The following is an 18,689-nucleotide window of genomic DNA, read 5'->3' on the forward strand; positions in this document are numbered from 1 at the left end:
GAAGCGTCTTTCACTTTTGCGTGTCCAGAATGTACACCATAAAAATTTACTATGGTAACAGTTTCCGCAAAACACTTGTGAATGACAGTTGAACTCACGGCAAAAGATATCAATAACAGGTTTGTTTTACGTTAGCTAGCAAAGCTTTTCGCCAGAACCGTGGTATTTTGTCTGAAAATATCGGCTGCTAGGTCTATTTACAAACAAAACATTTGTTTTTTACACAAGCTCTTAAAGCGACGTAAAGCAGACGTTGCTTTGCTAAAAGACGAATAAAAAGCTAACTTAATGTGAAAAAAAAAGAGAACAACCACTAATAAAAGTATCATGCTGAGATAGAGATGTGAAGTACAATATGTGTAACTGCTGTATTTTAATTATTGTGAAATTTTTTCGTACCTGTGTGGTCAAACCTCAGCGGCAGCTGTGTGCAAGTTTTCGGTTTCCATGGGAACACTGCAAACTAACTGAAACTTTCCCGTAAAGTTATTTAAAAATCCCCGCAGCTAAATACCGTAAATGACGTTGTAATACGCAAAAATGTTTGGGGTGTCACAAATTACAGTAGAATCAAACAAAATATGCAAGACATTTAAAGGAATTATTGACTCAATATTGGTTAAAGGAAAAACAAGCTGTGGAGCAGATTGTCAATGACATTGATTATGTTAGCTAAATATATGAAGTATAACATTTTGACACATTGAGGTTCCAATAAATCTCATTGATCTCAGTTGCTGAAGGTTGCTTCCTGTGTTGCTGATGTCTCATCCATTAGCAAGAATAAATCCTTAACACATATTGTGAATATCAATGATCCAATGATAATAATAGACATTAAAAATGGAAGAACTTACCCTTCTCTGGCTTCAGAAATACAGAGCTTAAAAATACTGTTTAGTGTATGAAACGGTTTTATTTCATGCTTCCGTAAAACAAAGAGTTTGAGCCTTAGTCCCGGAAATGTTGAAAACAACTGTGAAATATTTTCCTATGTGTGACACAGCAAAGTTCATTACATGATATCAGCCATTAGAGAACCAAAAAGAATCCTGAATAGACATCCTCATGTTTATTCATACACAGCTTTAATTTAAACTGAATAAAAGATTCATCTAGGTAAATAAAACATTTGTTAATAACAAACAAAATAACAGTATAAAAAAGGTTTTTCTCAGAATTCGGTCATTTTCTTGTGTGTGTCTGCTTTCTTATGTTCTCCCTGGATTGACCGCTCCTGTGCCTTCAGCTGCTCCAGCAACTTTCGAGAGGCGGCGAGCTTCTCCTCTATTCGACTGACCACTGTAGCATCCCTGAGGACAGACAAAAAAAATGAAAGAACTGTGTAGAAAAAACTGAATTCGATTGAAATCAAAAGGGGAAGTAGTAACTGGACAGCCTACCTTCCATTTCGTCTGCGGATAGACTCTGTGAGCTGCTGAATTTCTTTCTCCACCTGAGCTACTTTTTCTGTGGCCTGGAACAGACGAACATTTAGGGAGCGCTTGGTGCTTTTTCCACCCCTGTAGGCCTCGTCACCAGTGACCGATGAGCTTGATGAATGAGGCACAGGTTGAGCTTCATCGCTAAGTTTAGAGTTCAAAAAGTCAAAAACGTTATGCCGTGTCGACACGGAGGCCTTTTTCTTTTTAGCTTTTGGTTTACGGGAAGCTGGGTTATCCTTAGCGATTGCAGCAGCTGTTTTTCTCTGAGTTAATTCGGCACACTGGTCCAATGAATTGCCTTTTGGAAGAACAACTGCCTGAACTGGCTCTACTCGACCAGACAGTGTTTTCCCCAAACCTGAAAATACACAGTCAGAAATATGTTACAAATCATTGTGAAGGCCTCATCAATAAGGACTTTTGTTGTAGGCCCAAAGCCAGAAACATTCACTGTCCTCATTACCCTCGGCAACTAGCCATCTTTATTGCTAAGCCCTATGGGTAATTAGTATTTATTATGTTGATGTGTGACAACGACACTTACCTTTCCCAAGCTCATAACCCATTTTTAGCAGTAGTTTAGAGCCGATGCCACGCGTATGAGCCTCCCAACCACAAAACTCAGCACTGTTTACTTTTGTCATGTCCTCTTTAGATGAAGTGAACACTAAAAAAAATCAAACATTTGATTAAACATACATGCATGTTAGTAATACAGTATCATGCACAACTTTTTTCTGTGAATTTATTTGACCCATTTTCATCTGATGTTTTGGAAAATTATTCTGTAAAAGGTCAGTATTTCCCACAGTTCACACATTAAAACTGTTTAATTATTCAAACCGCTTACAGAAATGACACATATTATCACAATGTATAGAACAGAAATTATGAAATAAACAATAAATTATGAAATAATAAATAATTAGACTAAATAATAAATTATAATAAATAAATGTCATGTTAAATTAATATAAAAGACTTGTGCTTAACTGTCATGAAAACATGTCAACATGCAAAAAAAACCCATTATACATATGGTTTGAGAACACTTGAGTGAAATGTTTTATCTTAAAAAGGTTTTGATCTAAAGGTATATGCTTATATGTCTGAAATGAGTTTCTATTACTCTATAAAATGTGAAATAAACGTGCTTAAACAAGTGAGTAAGTCTTCTCTTTTGGCTGGTAGTGTGTGTATATAATATGTGAAGTATAATTAATGCACATATTTACACCTTTAGCATAGCCACCATCACACTGGTCAGAATCATTCTCCGAGTCCGATGAGGAAGAATCATCCTGACGAAGAGGAGGTATGATTCCATCAGCCTCCAGCACAGCCTCTTTCAACAGCAGCGAGTCAAATTTCACTGTGTAAAAACCACCTTCGATTTCTGAAAACAGAGAAGCACGGTTGTAACGTCTCGCAACTTTGCACCGTCAGCTGTTTCACCTGACTGCATGTACTGTATAGTTGAGTTTTGTTTCAGCTTTTTTTTTCATTAAATGTGTCTTAAAGGATCAATAAAATACCTCTCTGTCTTGTAGTAGGGTGTTTGACGTAACAAACAAACTATTATGTAGCAATCTGTGTACTTCTGTTTTGAGTAGATGGTGGTGAAATAACTCTAGTGTTGCACCTGATATTCTGGCTGGGTACCAGATGCCATCTTCGTGCTTGGCCAGACACGCAGAGCCTGACTCCATGTTACTGATGTCAGCCTCCAGGAAGTCCCGTAGTTCAGACACACACACCACCTCACCATGAGAGTACCTGACAGACACGCATGTACACCATTTTAGTTAGTGATAAACTGGTATATGATCCAGGCTTATTAATTGGCCGATATTTGTAAACAGAAGGATATCATATGTGAATACAAATACACTTAACAAACTTAATATACTGTACTCCTTTTAAAATGCTAAAACTGAAAAGAGAAAGAACAAGAAAAAAAGAAATTTGGTGTGGCTGTACCTGCAGTTGTCCAAGAAACGGCATTTGTCCTCTAGGTAGAAGCCACAGGCTTTCATTGATTTGTTGGTGGGATGAAGGTAAAGCACTCTGACTCGAGCCTCGTCCCCTTCAGGCTCCTCAGGGCAGACCACCATGGCGTTGTGGTACTCTAACGTTCCCCACGACGTACGATACGGAGCTTGTACTTTTGTTCCAGTTAGATCCTCTTCTTCCACGCCGTTCTCCTCCTGCTCATCATCAGATTGCACGTTCTGTCTCACCACAGCAGGGTTCTCGGTCAGTTCAGAATAGAAAGCAGCAAACTCGTCACCTAGAGTGTTTTCCTTAGAAGTTTCATGAGTAACTGATGAGACACTTTGGTTTGTTAAGGGATCCTCCAGGGATGCCAGCAACAGGCTCTTTTTGACAGACACCAGGCTGGATTCTGTGAGTTCAATGAGCTGCTGCAGATCCTCCTTTAGTTTTAGAAGATCAGCTTGCTCAGCTGAACCCAGACCAGCGGCTAACGCCACTTCCACTTGCTGGAGCTGTGCGCTGTAGGTCTTGATAGCTTCTTCCAGGCTGCTTTCATCCATTATGATGAAGAGCTGATCCTGGATGACAGGATCTTACTGTGGGTGAACTGCAGGAATAGATCAGATTTAAATGAATTTGATTATTTAAACATTTTAGGCATATATCAATCGTCTTATCGGTCAGTGTGTCTGATGCAGATCATCAGTTCAGAGGGTGGCTGTGGGTGAAATGAACTCCATGATACCGGTTAGTTAGCTTTCATGCTAACGTTAGAAGTTAAACCAGCAGTTAACGCACGCACTCAACTAGTTCTTTCAAACTGTAATTTAGTCACATACAGACAAAAGAAGACTGAGAATCCTACATTTAAAATCTGCAGATCGGCTCCTTGGCATTGTTTTGCTTTTCTTTAGTGACAGACTGTAAGGCTCGTCTGTTTCTCATTGGGCGATCCTCAACTTTGACCTTAGTATCGTCATCGTTTAGCACTTCCTGTCATCCAGGGGTGCGTTTCCCAAAAGCATCGTTAGCCAACTATGGTCGCAAGTTCCGTCGTTCCAGCATAGATCAACCATTTAAGTGTTTCCCAAAACTATCGTTACAACGATCAATCGCAGGCAGCATCGCAAAGTTGCGTAGTTGGAACTACAGGTCTAGAGCTGTGGTTAGAAGCATCGTTCCTTATTATTATGACATGTAGACTTACATGCATCAAGCTTTTGATCAAAGTTAAGCAAGCAACATGCAGTGCATTCCATATCCATCACTCAAAATATATACAAATTTAATTGGACATCTTTTAGTTTGTCGAGGAAAGTGCTGTTTTTTAAAAGTGCGCATGCGCATGATCTGCTTGCGCTAGGACCCTGTGGAATCGCTGGGCGGAATGACGTAGGAGGACACTTATAAATTAATTAAATATCATGAAATAAAACAACAGATAACAAAAATAGGATAACAAAAGTAGTCCTTAAATGCAATGTATGTTATTTAGAGCAAGAATTTGACATTAATTCGATCTGAACGTATTTAGTCGTAACTGCATCGTTAATTTCTCCAATGATGCATCGTACTATGGTGGTCAACCAGCGAGTTATGTCGTTGATCGGGAAACGCACCCCAGTACGGTTATTTTGCATACCTATGACACTTTCGGCATTTCATCTTAAAGCTTTTAGAGCATGGTGTTTAATCTACAAACACAATTTTCACCTCAGCAATACTTTATATGGAATAATAAGGACATTCTATATAAACGGAAGTCTATTTTCTTTGAAAATTGGTTTCGAAATAATATTCTTTTGGTGGATCAATTGTTTAACTCAGATGGCCTTTTGTTAACCTATGAGGAATTTTTATCAAAATATAAAATTCCCATACCACCAAAAGAATTTGCAATTGTTTTTGGTGCAATATCTAGTGGAATTTGTATGCTATTTAAGCAACAAAACAGATTAGAAAATCAGCAACTCCAACCATTCTCGCTCAACCATTCCTTTATAGGTAACATTTGTTTTTTCTCTCATGCTAAGAATAAATCTATAAGAGCTCTCTTTCAGGAAAATATTGTTTCGAAACCAAATGCAATTGCATACTGGAATCGTTTTGTAAATGATGTGGACTGGAAAGAAGTTTGGATCTACCTAACATAATCGCTATCTTTTAACAAATAAAATTAAAGAAGTGACCTATAGACTTTTACACAGAATCTATCCTGTTAAACATTATTTAACTAAATATAAAAAAGATATAGATGAGAATTGTAGCTTTTACAAACAAAAGCCAGAAACAATTGTTCATTTATTTTGGCAATGCCCTTTTGTTTTGTATTTTTGGCGTAATGTACTTCATTTTATTGTTGAAAATATTGATGGAAGATTTGGTTTTACAGTGGAAAGATGTCCTCTTAGGTACTAGTGTGACTTGTAAAGATAAACAAACACACATTTACTTTATTAATTTTATTATTCTAATGGCCAAATTTCACATTCATAAATGTAAATATTTAGGAAAGAAACCATTTTTTAGTATTTCAAAATGAAGTAAAACTTTATTGTGAATCCATAATGCCCTCAAAGAATCTAAAGGCAATAAGAATTGTACGAGCTTGTGCACTTTTTGAAGTATTCCAATAATATTGTTTGTATCTTCCCCTAGCATGATATGTAATCTGATTTTTCTTGTTTCTATTGCTATGTGGATGTTGTCTTAAATAAAAAAAAAAAAGTATGGTTATTTTGCTATTTGGATGTTATCTTCAATAAAATATTTAAAAAAAGGACGGTTATTTTGGTTTATTAAATATTTGTATTTACAAGTATTTCATTCCCTTTATCAAGGTCTGTTTTTATTAAAAGCTCTGCTTTATTATTTTTTATTGCAAATTATGCAATGCTTGTATTTTTACTTAACCTTACTGTCTTTTCCATTGTTCGATTTTTATGTTTGTGAACTAATTGTGTTCTTTTTACTGGTACCATATTTACATAAAATATGTTAAAAATTATTATTTATTCTATTTTCTGCCAATGTATACATGGCATATACAATTTTTTGATAATTTCAACAATGAAACAATGTTACTTTTTGGTAAAGGACATTACAGATGTGTGCATTCACAGAACCCTGCCTCAAACCATTTTTTTTCTAAATAAAAAAGCATGCACAATACAAAGAAATAAACAATTATAACACCTTTTATTTATTAAAAAAACTTTATTTATTGTAAAATACATTTAATTATAATATGTAATAATTATGTCAGTTGAGCAACATTTCAACGTATATTTTCCTGCATAAATATCGTATGCATGGTCTAAGTAAAAAAGCAGGGGATATTGATTCAGTATCTCAAAGAGCTTTTCACATTAGACAGGTCAAAATGAACGAACAGCCTGCCAGCAGCATTCAGGAGAAAAAGGATGATATCTTGCTTTGAGTCTTTCCTGCAGATAACTGGGAAGCTGTAGAGAAAATGCAGTTAAGAAAAACGTACTACTAAATTCCTAAATAAACGAACATACACAAATCCTAAATAAATGAACATATAAAATATACAAGAATAACTACCTTGACTTGGTTGAACAGATGCTCCCATGTCTGAATCTTGGTGTGTAGCAGAATCAATTCCAGTCAAAGATTTTAACAACTCATCAAACTGTGTCCTGTGCTGTGGTCGAATGAGCACTGCTAACCCTAAACCGAGTCAAACAAATCAAACGTTCAGCCTCTTTTCCAACAGATATACATTTCATTCAAAAGTTGAGACAAAATTTGACGAAAATGTCAAACCAATTACGAATCAAAACAGAAATGGACTAACGTGTTAGTAGTGTGATATCTTCATCTCTCTCTGTCAATAAACTCACAACGGTTGACACCATCTGTTCATAATTGTTTGTTGTTTTGTAAGCCTGCAGGGCTAAAAACATCTGTCGAGTTTTCTCTGCACCAATGGCCTGTCTAATGTCCGACAGAAAAGACGAGCAGGACAGACCATCTTTGATGGATGTTTGGGGCTTCTGCTCTTCATTTCTCACATTCACTATAAGAAAATTGCACAAAATAAGAGCAACTCAAAGAATGATTTACATATATACATTTGGCAGACATTATTTGCATAACAGTGATTCTCACATACTGGCACGAAACACATTTTCACATTTCCTTAAAAAGGTTGTCACTATCAACTCCATCAAAAATAATGTGAAGAATATTTTATACTGATCATTTTGGATTCTATTCCATCAATAAACCCCACGGGATGGTTTAAACTGATTTTAAGCTCAATCTAATAATGACGTTTGACACGTTTTGTCCCATGTCTCAAGAATCAGTCAGGAGATTTATTAAACAATATACCTCCAATCTTACCACTCCCTCCATTCAGTTGTATGGTTCCCAAGTGAGAACCACCTTGGTTCAGCTGTCCGCTCGAATCCAGCTGCTCACAGGTTGGGTTTACCTGTGACGTTTCAACTTTCACTAAAAATAGTTCAAACATAACATACATTTATTCTTGATTCCCTTGATATGACCTTTAACTTGCACACTTTCACATTATTTGCTGATAAGGTGTATTACCTGTGTTTTGTCTGAGAGTCTCTCTCTCTTCTCTAGAAAGCGAGTGTTCAGGTTTATATCCACACCCTTCACCCGTTAAACCGCAACAACGCTCATCAAATTCGTTCTTATGGTGCGGTCGTATGAACTGGTATAGACCTTAAGAAAATTATTGGTTTGTTAAAATCATGGCAAAAAAATATTTATTGAAGAAAATGTAATGCCCTTTAGTGCAAACCTCATAGGTGCTAGTTTTGATTCCAGTCACGAGTTTAGAAATATATACTGTGGACAACTGAAATGACATTTAAGGCAATGACTGCGGTGTGGCTTACTTCACTGCAGCTCATTTTTTAAGCATCTAAAACTTTTATAATGATTTTGGTGCTCTTTTTCTGACCTCTTATAAATGGAAAGTACATGAAACATTTGTACTTTTAAAAATGAGATTTCAGCATTGAAGGGCTATTTACGTGAACTGCAAAGGTCACTTAGAATGGCAAAACATCCAAAATATACACTTTGCCAAAGATTTTTAGACATTGAATCTAAAAATTTATTTGCCAACTTCTGATTGCTTAGAAATGAAAAACACTGTTTAGACAATAGAAAACAGAAGACATCAATAGAAGTTGTTTGCACATACTGTATGAATCGAGAAAAGCACAAGCATGAATATGGAATAGTTAAGGCTTTTTACCTCTTAACAGACTGTGTGTGTTAGGGTCTTGTATGAGGGGTTCAGTCACATTAGTCAAAAGGTCATTGAGGTCATCTGTTGCTTTGTACGCCTGTAGCGCCACCATGATGATCTTAAAGTTCTCATGACTTAAGCATCTTTTCAGCTCTATCATGAAGGCCTTACCAGTCTTAGCAGAACTGGAATCCACTGTTGTCTAAAGAACAGACAAACAATACATATACTAGAGCACCTAACAAGCACACAGCAGGCACAAATTCAATCATGATGCAAAGAAAAGCATTTCTCACCCGTTCTTGAACTACTTTAATTTTCCGTTTCCCACCCCTCGATTCATCATCTAGACGTTTGTCATGCTGAAGTGAGAGCGTAGATAAGCGACTCGCCTGCAGGGTCAAAGACCAATGAGAGAAAGGAAAATTAGTGAAAGTGAAGATTGGATTATATATAGAGCAATGATTCTGAATATGAGGAAAAGTGTGACAATGAGATGAAAACAAAAAGATCAGAGAAGCCGATAAAAAGAGATTAAAGGTATTATTCATAAACTGATTATGTATTATTCATAAACTGATTATGACTTGCCAGACTATTCTTTCACACGTTCATATTCCTGCAAAAAAATATTTTATGGGTAATTCACTTCAACTGTTTTTGAGAAAAGTGGAGCTTTGTCCTCATAAAATAAACACTGTCTGAACAATTACTTTCAGACTCATCTTCCTTACCTTGAACTAAACATTCATGAAAAAACAGTTGTTGAAGTTAAAAAGTCACCCAAAACATATTTTAACCCCGTTTTATTTTCATTTTTTCTCTGTAAAAGACATAGAAGATACCCTTTTCCATTAATATAAAGGACAAAAATACCGCCACAGAAGAAATTAAGAGACCACTCCACATTTTTATGTAATCAACATTTCTAGATGTATTCCAGCCCAGTGTCTGTTGAATTTCAACAAAATCAAACCTCAGGAGTGACAAAGTCATCCAACAGCAATGTGAAAGACTGACAGCATGACAAGACACATGAAAATCAAGGTTATCATAAAAAATGATGTTTGAACTTTTCCTAAATACATATTTAATATATTTAAACTGTTGTGTTGCTTAAAAGTGAATATGAACTTGCTTCCTTTGCATTATTTGAGGCCTGAAAAAATACAGAAAACGCCAGTATTCATTTTCTGCAATATTTTTGTTTGATATTTGGGAGAAATGTTGTTATTAGTTCACAGAATTTTACCTAAACACATACTGTACATATAATTACTCTAGTAAATTCAGAAAAACTGAAAATAATTTTGAAATGGTCTCTTAATTTATCCGTGACCAGAGGCTCCTTTAAAGGAGTAGTTCATCTTCGAAATGATTCTGGCATAATTTACACGCCCCCTCTTGTCATTTCAAACCTGTATGACTTTCTACCACAGAACACAAGATATTTTGAAAAATGTTGGTAACAGAACAGCACAGCCCCCTATTCACTTGTATTGGTTACAATAGTAAAACACAAAATATCTTCTTTTGTGTTCTGCAGAAGAAAGAAAGTCATACAGGATTGAAATGAAAAGAGGGCGTGTAAATGGTGACAGAATTTTTAATATTGAAGGTGAACTACTCCATTAATGCGTGTGTGTGTGTTGTTGTTTTTTGCTATTGCCAGAGTATAGCAATATACATTCCCTAGTATGTTTGACTGTACGCTTTATTTGTACAATGTACAAATTCTCATCTCACCCTTTCTTCTCCAAACATACTGTCTTCTGTCTCTCCTTTGTTGTTGCTGTACTCCAGGGCATCCAGCAAACTGACAGGTTTCCTCTTACTTGTCATCTCCATCTCATACTGAATGCAAAGTTTGGCTGTTCCATCACGTCCAGAATGCTCATCTAACTCAGAAACATTATGTCAAGACTTAAATCAAATTTAACCGACAGCAGTTAGTTAAAAACAATGCCTTTGTGAAATGACTACAAATTATTTAACTTCAATACTGTGTACTAACATAAGTAAAATGAAGGTTTACTCAAAGTTAAATTTTGTTATTAAACAGAATTGCCTCCAAATCTATGCTAATGCATAATTGATTTAGCTTGGGTTTATATCTAAATCACTGACTCGGAATGAGATTACATGCTAAATTATTGCTTAATTACTTAACTTCTATATCGATTACCATTTCAATGAAAATATGGACCAGATCCAAGTTGGAAATCCATAGAGGTCACTAATGACACTGATGGCGACATCGTAATATCCACAACTTTTAATTGCCTTTTGGAATATGTTTTACAGTAACTAATACATTTCCCCCAGAACCTCTGACAAACCTTTTGCCAAAAAAAAGAGAAATAGAGGTGAGCTCACCCAATTTTCTCCTCTTTAAGCTGGGGACGTGCGCGTCTATGGCTTTGGCCTTTTGTGAGGGGTCACTGAGCCAGCCATTGCTAACAGGACGGCTGGAGCCTGTGGCCGACGAGCTGGTGTCTGTCGAACACTGACTCTTACACCCCTCCGCTCTTCCTTTTTTCACAGGGACTGGTCTCTGATACACAAATCAAAGGTGCGTGTCAGCCCCAATAAAAGTTGGAATTGTGGAAGTTCATGCTAAACGCAAACATAATACAAAAAAGCAGACTTACGTTTTTCTGCACAGTCCGAAAGAACTGAACCACATCGCGGACCATGGTACCGAAGCTATTGTACGTGTTAACGTACGGTCTCACCCACAAAGGAAGCTGATTCCGGGCTTCGGTGCTTTTGAATCTGGATTACAAACTCAAAACATTAATATATGATACAATTGTCCTCAGTCAAAAGCAGATGTTCCAGTGTAACCCCTGACCTGTGGTCACAGAGAAAGATGGCACCGAAGTCTTCTCTGTGGCGGATCACTCTGCCTATAGCTTGATTGACAGCTCGAGACGCCTGCTGTCTATACCACTCCTGTCCAGACAGATACTGAACAACCAGACACACCATAAGTGCTGTGTTTTATTTTAGATGAGTCTATATGTTATGCAAAGGTCTGTGTCTGAGAAGAATATCTGCAATGCACTGCAAAACCACTAGCGAGGATCGCAAAGATCAAGTACCTTCACTCCGCTGGTTTTATTTCTGCACATCTCGTCCAGATACTGCATCTTGAGCACCACTCTGGGATCCATTCTCGGGGGGAAAGGAAGTCCAGTGATCACGACCCCTCGACCGTACGTGTCAGCAAAATCCAACCCTTCGCTTGCCTGATGAAACAACAGAAGCAAATGTGTTGGTGTAAGTGATGTTTGTTGAAGCCCCAGTGATCACAATAACAACATGGTGAAAGATTTATGGTCTAACCTTTCCTCTACACACGGCAAAGAAGCTTCCTCCATTGGATTTCGGGTCGTTCACCTTATCATAGTAACCATCAATAACCTTACAGAGAAACACAGAGCGGTTTGATTGACAGCTCGAGAGAGTCAGGCTGTGTTAGCATTATTATTTTATACCCTTCGTGCTTATTCTTAGAGCTAAGTTATTACCCATTAGTAGGACAGGTTACCTCTGTGAATGTGCCTTTGCCCCTGGGTTCTATAAATATGGGCTTCACGTGCTCAATGCGATCTGCATGTCCATTAGCCTAAGAGAATGGGAAAATGGATACTTAAAGGGATAAATATTCACCCTTATGTCATTCACAACCTGTATATGACTCTTTCTTCTGTGGAACACAAAAGAAGATATTTTGAGAAATGTCTCTTGGTTTGTGCCATACAATGGAAGTCAATAGGGACCAACGGTTTTGTTACCAACAAAAATATCTTCTTTCGTGTTCTGCAGAAGAAAGAAAGTCATACAGGTTTGGAATGACTTTTACTAATCACTTTGTTTTGTCAACAACATGTTACATTTCAAAGTCTCAATTTGTAACAGACACTCACCCTCCAGAACTCCATAGTCTTGTCCATGACCGGATATGAGGGGAAAAACACCAGCAGTCCATGAGGAACCACCCGTGACAGATTGACTGAAACGCAACAATAAACAACCATAATACTGATAACCAGATCAAATCATCACAATCATCAAACCATCATATAAGCGATGTATGACTCACCAACAGTGTTTCCCATAGATGACATGTTTGCAGGAACAAACCTTTAAAAAAAAAAAACAGAGTCGTGTTCATAAAACACATCTGAGCTGAATAAAATATTATTTGAATATTGTTGTTTTAGAGCAGAACACAAAAGACGATATTTTGAAGAATGTTGGTAGCCGAACAACAGCGGACTCCATTCACTTCTACTGTATGGACAAAAAAACAATGCAAGTCAATGGGTACCGCCGTTGTTCGGTTTCCAACATATTTCAAAATATCTTCTTTTGTGTTCTGCGGAAGAAAGAAAGTCATACAGGTCTGAAATGACAAGAGGGTGACTAGATGATAGATTTTTCATTTTAGGGTACACTGTTCCTTTAAGAGAAGCATGTCTACCAATGAAAACCTGGTAAATATCAGAGTGGTTAAACCGTGTTTGATCGAGCCCCACCTCCTGTCAAAGGCTGTGCTCAACTGCACTCCGTCTGGTCCTTTATCAATGATGCTGACGAAGATCTGATCACGCTGAATGACGTGAGGATTCTCCAGGGATACAGGGAAAGGACTGAGGAAAACAGAAGAACAGTGAGCAGAGACTCCAACCTGCATCAGCTGACAAACCCAAGAGAGAGTTGTACAAACATTTGCATTTCACAGGTGAATGATGAGAGTGGTGAGAGAGTTCCACTGGTGAGAATGATGCTGCGCACTTCCTGTCTGAGCAATTCCTGCATGCTGAACCCCGGAGAGAAACACCAGTAACTCAGAACATTCCCTATAAAATATACACAAACCATTTGAATCTTTTATAGCTTTGACATGCAAGTTTAAAATGTCAGATCAAGCTTTGTTTATATGTTGCAGGGAGTTAGAATATTTAATGCAAACAACACTTAAAGCGATAAAGTGAAAGACAACAAACACAGCCATGACAAAGCTACACAACCTTGAGTGGGTAATTGCTTTTGTACAACAGCACTGTTGGGATATCGAGGAACAAAATTAAATAAATTATTTATTTGCCTTTCAATAATTTTGCTTTTAATAATATAGCACTATTGGGACATTGTAAAAAAAAAGATTGCTATATTTTGCTTTTGCCTTCATGACTGTGTTAAGTATCATGACAAATATGATAAAGGTCATTTTGAGGATTTAAGCTTGTGTTCGAAGTCACACAGATGTAAATTTTCACTTTTTGGTATGCATCCCACCCACAGCTAAATGTGAACATTTTCATTTGTTGAAATATCCCAGCCCACCTGAAAAAAAATCATTTTTGTCTGTGATCTACGCATATAACAATTTATCATAAATGTTTCACTAAAACATTTACCTAAATATTTATTAAAGACCACTTATCAAAATCTTTTCATTAAAGAAAATTACAGTAAAAAATCAGAGGTTTCCAAGATGCAAGAGGTCAATAAAGAGGTCAAAAGAAACCCACTGTGCTATATATTACTGTCCCTGTTAAGTAAGTCTCATACCTTGTTTTCTAGTAGAGGATGAAGCCCAAACATCGGCAGTTTGTTTTTTCTTGAAGCTGCTGGTGTCTGGATGAATGTGAACCTGTATTGAGAATGAGAAGGGAAATGAAAGAGAAGAAATAAACAAATCAACATCTTACGCAAATCTGTATTTGTCGTATTTGTATTTATAGACTACAAATTTATAAAGAAAAAGACTGTCACACTGGCACCTGTACAACTGCAAATAAAAGAGCAGCGGAGTAAAAATGCTAAAAGAGCCACTTGTTCTGTTAACTTCATGTTACTTTTGCCTTGCAGTAGTAATGTGTGAAACATCTAGAGCAAACCTTAAACTGCTTCATGGTGTTTGCTGTCTGTGGTTTCTTGCTGCCCTCTGCAGGCTCTGCTGCAAACACTAACTGACTCCATCAGGAAAAACAGAACACAATCAAAATCCAGTAGAAATAAATGGTCAACTAGTCCCTTTAATGTGCTCTGTACTGCTGACCTGGATTATATCTGCAACTTTCTGCAGTCCGCTAGTATTCAGGAATGCACCAGACTCTGCAAGCATCATGTACACATATGGGACCGTACATACATGTTTGCACTGGGAGCAAAATTTGTAGACATCTTTCAAAAATACTCACTTCCAGCTAAATATCCTGTGATCTGCTCCATGGCCTCCACTACAGCTGTCTTAGTGTCAAAGTTCACATGAGCCATCTGAAAAAGCTCATAAATGAAGCTTAAAAAAGACAAAATAAGCGTTTTATTAAAATGGCCTATACATAAAGTTGATTGACAGTTAAAATGAATTTAGAACAAAGGTTAATTGAGGAATCAGAAAATACTCACCTGCCAGGTTTGGTTATACCTTGATTATTTGCTGGCATCTCAAAACCATTTACAGATGATTCCAGATCCATTAAAATTTCTAGAACATTATATACATATTATTAATCTCAAATGTTTTTCATTAGTAAAACATAAAAAACGTTATACTGAGCCGCAATGTACTAAATAACATTTTCCTGAAAATAACTTGGAAGGCTTTAAATAAGGACTGTCAAACGATTAATCGCATCCAGAATAAAAGTTTGTGTTTATAATATACGTCCTGTGTCCATGTGTACTGCGCATATTAATTTTGTATTTATAAACACACACACGTATAAATGTTCATGAAATATTTATATGTATTTATATATATTTACCCATAATTTAAATTATATAAACATTTATTCCTTTTTATATTTTTCTTAAAAATGCATATATGTGTATGTTTTTATAAATACAAAATTAATATGCACAGTACACAGATATATATTATGTAAACACAAACCTTTATTCTGGATGTGATTTATCATTTGACAGCCCTATTATTACCAACACAATTATAAATTTGAGCAACCTACGTTTTATTTTAGCAATTGTATTAAGGTCCAGTTTTAATCCTGTTTAAAGGAAATAAGAGAAAAAATTAAGAGATCCTCATCATATTGAAACTCATATTGTCTGCTGGTATATTTGTGAGATAAATTCGACAACATAAACTACCAAATTAATGAGAAGCTAACCAGAGTTTAGTGACTCCACATTAAAATCCTCAGCAGATTCTGTTTTGCTGATTTCTGATGCTTGTTCTCGCAGGATTCTATCCACAGCGTCAATGGCAGATATCAGGTCATATGGTGTGAGGTCAAATGAGGTAGACTCCTCGCACATCTTCTCCTAGAAGCATAGACAAACGTTGGACAGAACATTAAAAAACCCACAAATAAAAGTTCTTAGTTGAAATGACTAAAAATGGCCACATAGCCATAGGTCTTTGACACTTACGACATTATGAGCTTCATCAAAAATAACCACAGCTCCCTTCAGCTCGATGTTGTGTGCTCTTCGACTCTTTATATCAAACAAAATCATATCCAATCATCACAATATAGCACAAAGCATATTCCCAAAGAATATATATAAATACAACACAATTATAAGGAAATACACAATTACATTTATACTGTAATTATACATATACAATTATACAAATATATTGTATGGGGGGTCTCACCTTTGGGTCAAGCAGGTAGTTGTAGGGCATGAAGATGATATCAGCGTGTTGTTTGAGTGAACGTGACAGGTAGTATGGACAAACTCTACAAACAAACAACCCGATCAATGTCACTGTTCACAACTCATTGAAACGTGAGACAAAAACAGATTTTTACAGACACAAATACGTTAATGCCTAACTTTTGCTTTTTGCCAATTTTCACTAGATCCTCCACGTCAAGTATAGAATTCATGATGTCCTTGTCAGTGCTTTTCTCTAAATTAAAAAATAAAAAATTATAAGCCAGACATTAGCAATTAACACCATTTAAATTAACATGTCATCAATGTTTGTTTCATACCATCAACATTGTTATAAAACATACAGGAGCGTGTCGACACTTTTGCTCTACACATGTGGACCTGTGGAAGAGACATGATGCTTTCATTAATGTGTTAAGATCCCGATCTGGTTTAGGGCTGTCAAACGATTAATCGCATTCAGAATAAAAGTTTGCGTTTACATAATATATGTCTGTGTACTGTGCATATTGATTTTGTATTTAAACACATACACATACATGCATATACAGTATTTAAGAAAAACATAACATATAAAAATGTGTATATATAATTTTAATTATAAATAAATATAAACATATACATGCAAATATTCCCTAAATATGTATGCATGTATGTTTATATGTTTATAAATACAAAATTAATATACACAGTAGACAGACATATATTATGTAAATGCAAACTTTTATTCTGGATGCGATTAATCGAGATTCATCGTTTGACAGCCTTAATCCGGTTCCTTAACTGGGTTGGTGTTTATACCTTAATGTGGTTGCTCTCATGTTTCATCACCTCCTGGTTTATGCAAAGCTGCTCTCTAGATCCTAAAACACAAATCTTTGGCCTGTAAAGAATCAGACAGAATCAAAACAGCCTATTGTTTAATGCAAACTGCATAAAACAAAAAATGGTTCCACTAAGTAAGTTCAGAAGTAAACCTGTATGATGTGTTCTTCAGCTCAGCTATGACCTGTGTTAGCTGGGAATGTGTTCTGGATGCATAAATGATCTTGGGGATATCAGTGTAGTAAGCTAAACCAAAAGAAAAACATCATTATAGGTTAATCACCTGCCAGCTTCTACTTCACATGAACAAATAATAAATATTAACATAGGGTATTAACGCTAAAGTAATGAATAAACAATACTTGGTGTGTCTCCGTCTGTGGCTGACGTTCCCCATGATGACATTGGTCTGTCTGGGAACATCTCAGCACCTCCCATTCTCTCAGCAATCTTGCTGGCAGAGATGGTGTCTTTAAAGTTGTCTCTCCACCCAAGTGTCGCACACAGCAGACACAACGTTTTACCTGTGCCAGTGGGACTTTCAAGAACTCCATTTACTTTCTGAAACAAGGCAAATCATTGCTATTAAAGGAAAATGAACAGCACAGTGTGACCTTGCATGAATCAGTTGTGCTAAATCAGTACATTACAATTCCACAGTCTGCATATTACATATAAATCAAAGGATAAGTAACCAAGAAGAAATCCAATATTATGACAATTAGAGACTTCTAATGCAAAAAGTTATATAAGTTTAAAACAATGAAAACGTAGAACTTTATAATGTGATTGATGTTCTATAATAACACGTGACTTTTATATATGCCTATATATTATTCTCACATCCTGCAGGCACTCGATGACTTTACTCATGTAGTCCTCCTGGCACGGGTATGGTGTGAATGGAAAGTCCACAGTGACTCCTCTGAATTTAAGAAGAGGCATTTTCCCTAGAATCACACTGCTCACATTCAGAAATCAACAGCACCCCGAGTCCACGTGTTCTGTTCGGCGTAGTTGTAGAAACAACCACAGTCCTTCAGCAATAGTTCATAGAAGAATCATGCAATGCGATCAACTGTTATTCACAACAACAACAACAAAAAACTCTACACTGCATTCACACAATTTGACAACCGCGCTGGCGCGCCAGAGGTTTTTCTCTTCTTCTCTTGTAGTTCATTGGTAGACTCGACTCGAGCTGTTCACAGTGTAGTTTTGCCCCCTACAGGCCACTCTGGAGAAGTGCAAAAAAGTTACATTCCAGCAAGGTGCTTCTAAAACATACTGTACAGTAACTATGAAACAGAAATAACTGTTTAATAAGGATACTCAACCGTCTAAAGATATGAATTAAAACGCAAAAGTTGCAATCTGTTAATTGACACGACGTGATTCTGTGTTTTTCAACATGAAAGAATGTAAAAAAAACAATAAAAAGGTAAAAATAATCTATTTTTGTACTGCATAATGTAGGTAATTATTTATTTCACAAAAACACATAACTA

The 18,689-nt window shown here is 36.3% G+C and overlaps 2 protein-coding genes across 4 annotated transcripts; both read right to left on the reverse strand.

The window, feature by feature from the left end:
- Positions 1–1,057: 1,057 nt before the first annotated feature.
- Positions 1,058–4,541, reverse strand: zgpat (zinc finger, CCCH-type with G patch domain). The gene is made up of 7 exons (XM_057362096.1): positions 4,306–4,541; positions 3,426–4,047; positions 3,088–3,221; positions 2,683–2,841; positions 1,990–2,112; positions 1,404–1,803; positions 1,058–1,313 (listed from the first exon to the last, which is right to left on the reverse strand). Exons 2-7 carry the CDS (start codon positions 3,998–4,000, stop codon positions 1,175–1,177), a joined length of 1,530 nt encoding a protein of 509 aa, XP_057218079.1. The 5' UTR covers positions 4,001–4,047; positions 4,306–4,541; the 3' UTR covers positions 1,058–1,174.
- Positions 4,542–6,655: 2,114 nt separating this feature from the next.
- On the reverse strand, positions 6,656–18,536 carry rtel1 (regulator of telomere elongation helicase 1). Of its 3 annotated transcripts, none has more exons than XM_057362694.1 (33): positions 18,025–18,536; positions 17,544–17,742; positions 17,334–17,427; positions 17,158–17,239; positions 16,677–16,737; positions 16,516–16,591; positions 16,334–16,418; positions 16,105–16,170; positions 15,843–15,996; positions 15,681–15,719; positions 15,121–15,199; positions 14,913–15,010; positions 14,771–14,826; positions 14,610–14,681; positions 14,281–14,362; positions 13,433–13,565; positions 13,242–13,355; positions 12,806–12,846; positions 12,630–12,715; positions 12,251–12,328; positions 12,046–12,123; positions 11,802–11,948; positions 11,552–11,667; positions 11,349–11,472; positions 11,074–11,251; positions 10,444–10,595; positions 8,994–9,089; positions 8,704–8,899; positions 8,025–8,162; positions 7,815–7,925; positions 7,264–7,485; positions 7,011–7,136; positions 6,656–6,904 (listed from the first exon to the last, which is right to left on the reverse strand). In XM_057362694.1, exons 1-33 carry the CDS (start codon positions 18,124–18,126, stop codon positions 6,849–6,851), a joined length of 3,537 nt encoding a protein of 1,178 aa, XP_057218677.1. In that variant the 5' UTR covers positions 18,127–18,536; the 3' UTR covers positions 6,656–6,848. The 3 variants fall into 3 exon arrangements, with proteins under 3 accessions (XP_057218677.1, XP_057218676.1, XP_057218678.1); XM_057362693.1 differs by having other exon boundaries at positions 6,657–6,904; positions 7,803–7,925; positions 18,025–18,533; XM_057362695.1 differs by lacking the exons at positions 16,516–16,591; positions 16,677–16,737; positions 17,544–17,742; positions 18,025–18,536 and having other exon boundaries at positions 6,658–6,904; positions 7,803–7,925.
- Between the last annotated feature and the right edge of the window lie 153 nt (positions 18,537–18,689).

The sequence above is a fragment of the Triplophysa rosa genome, linkage group LG20, assembly GCF_024868665.1.
Source record: "Triplophysa rosa linkage group LG20, Trosa_1v2, whole genome shotgun sequence".
NCBI lineage: Eukaryota > Metazoa > Chordata > Actinopteri > Cypriniformes > Nemacheilidae > Triplophysa > Triplophysa rosa.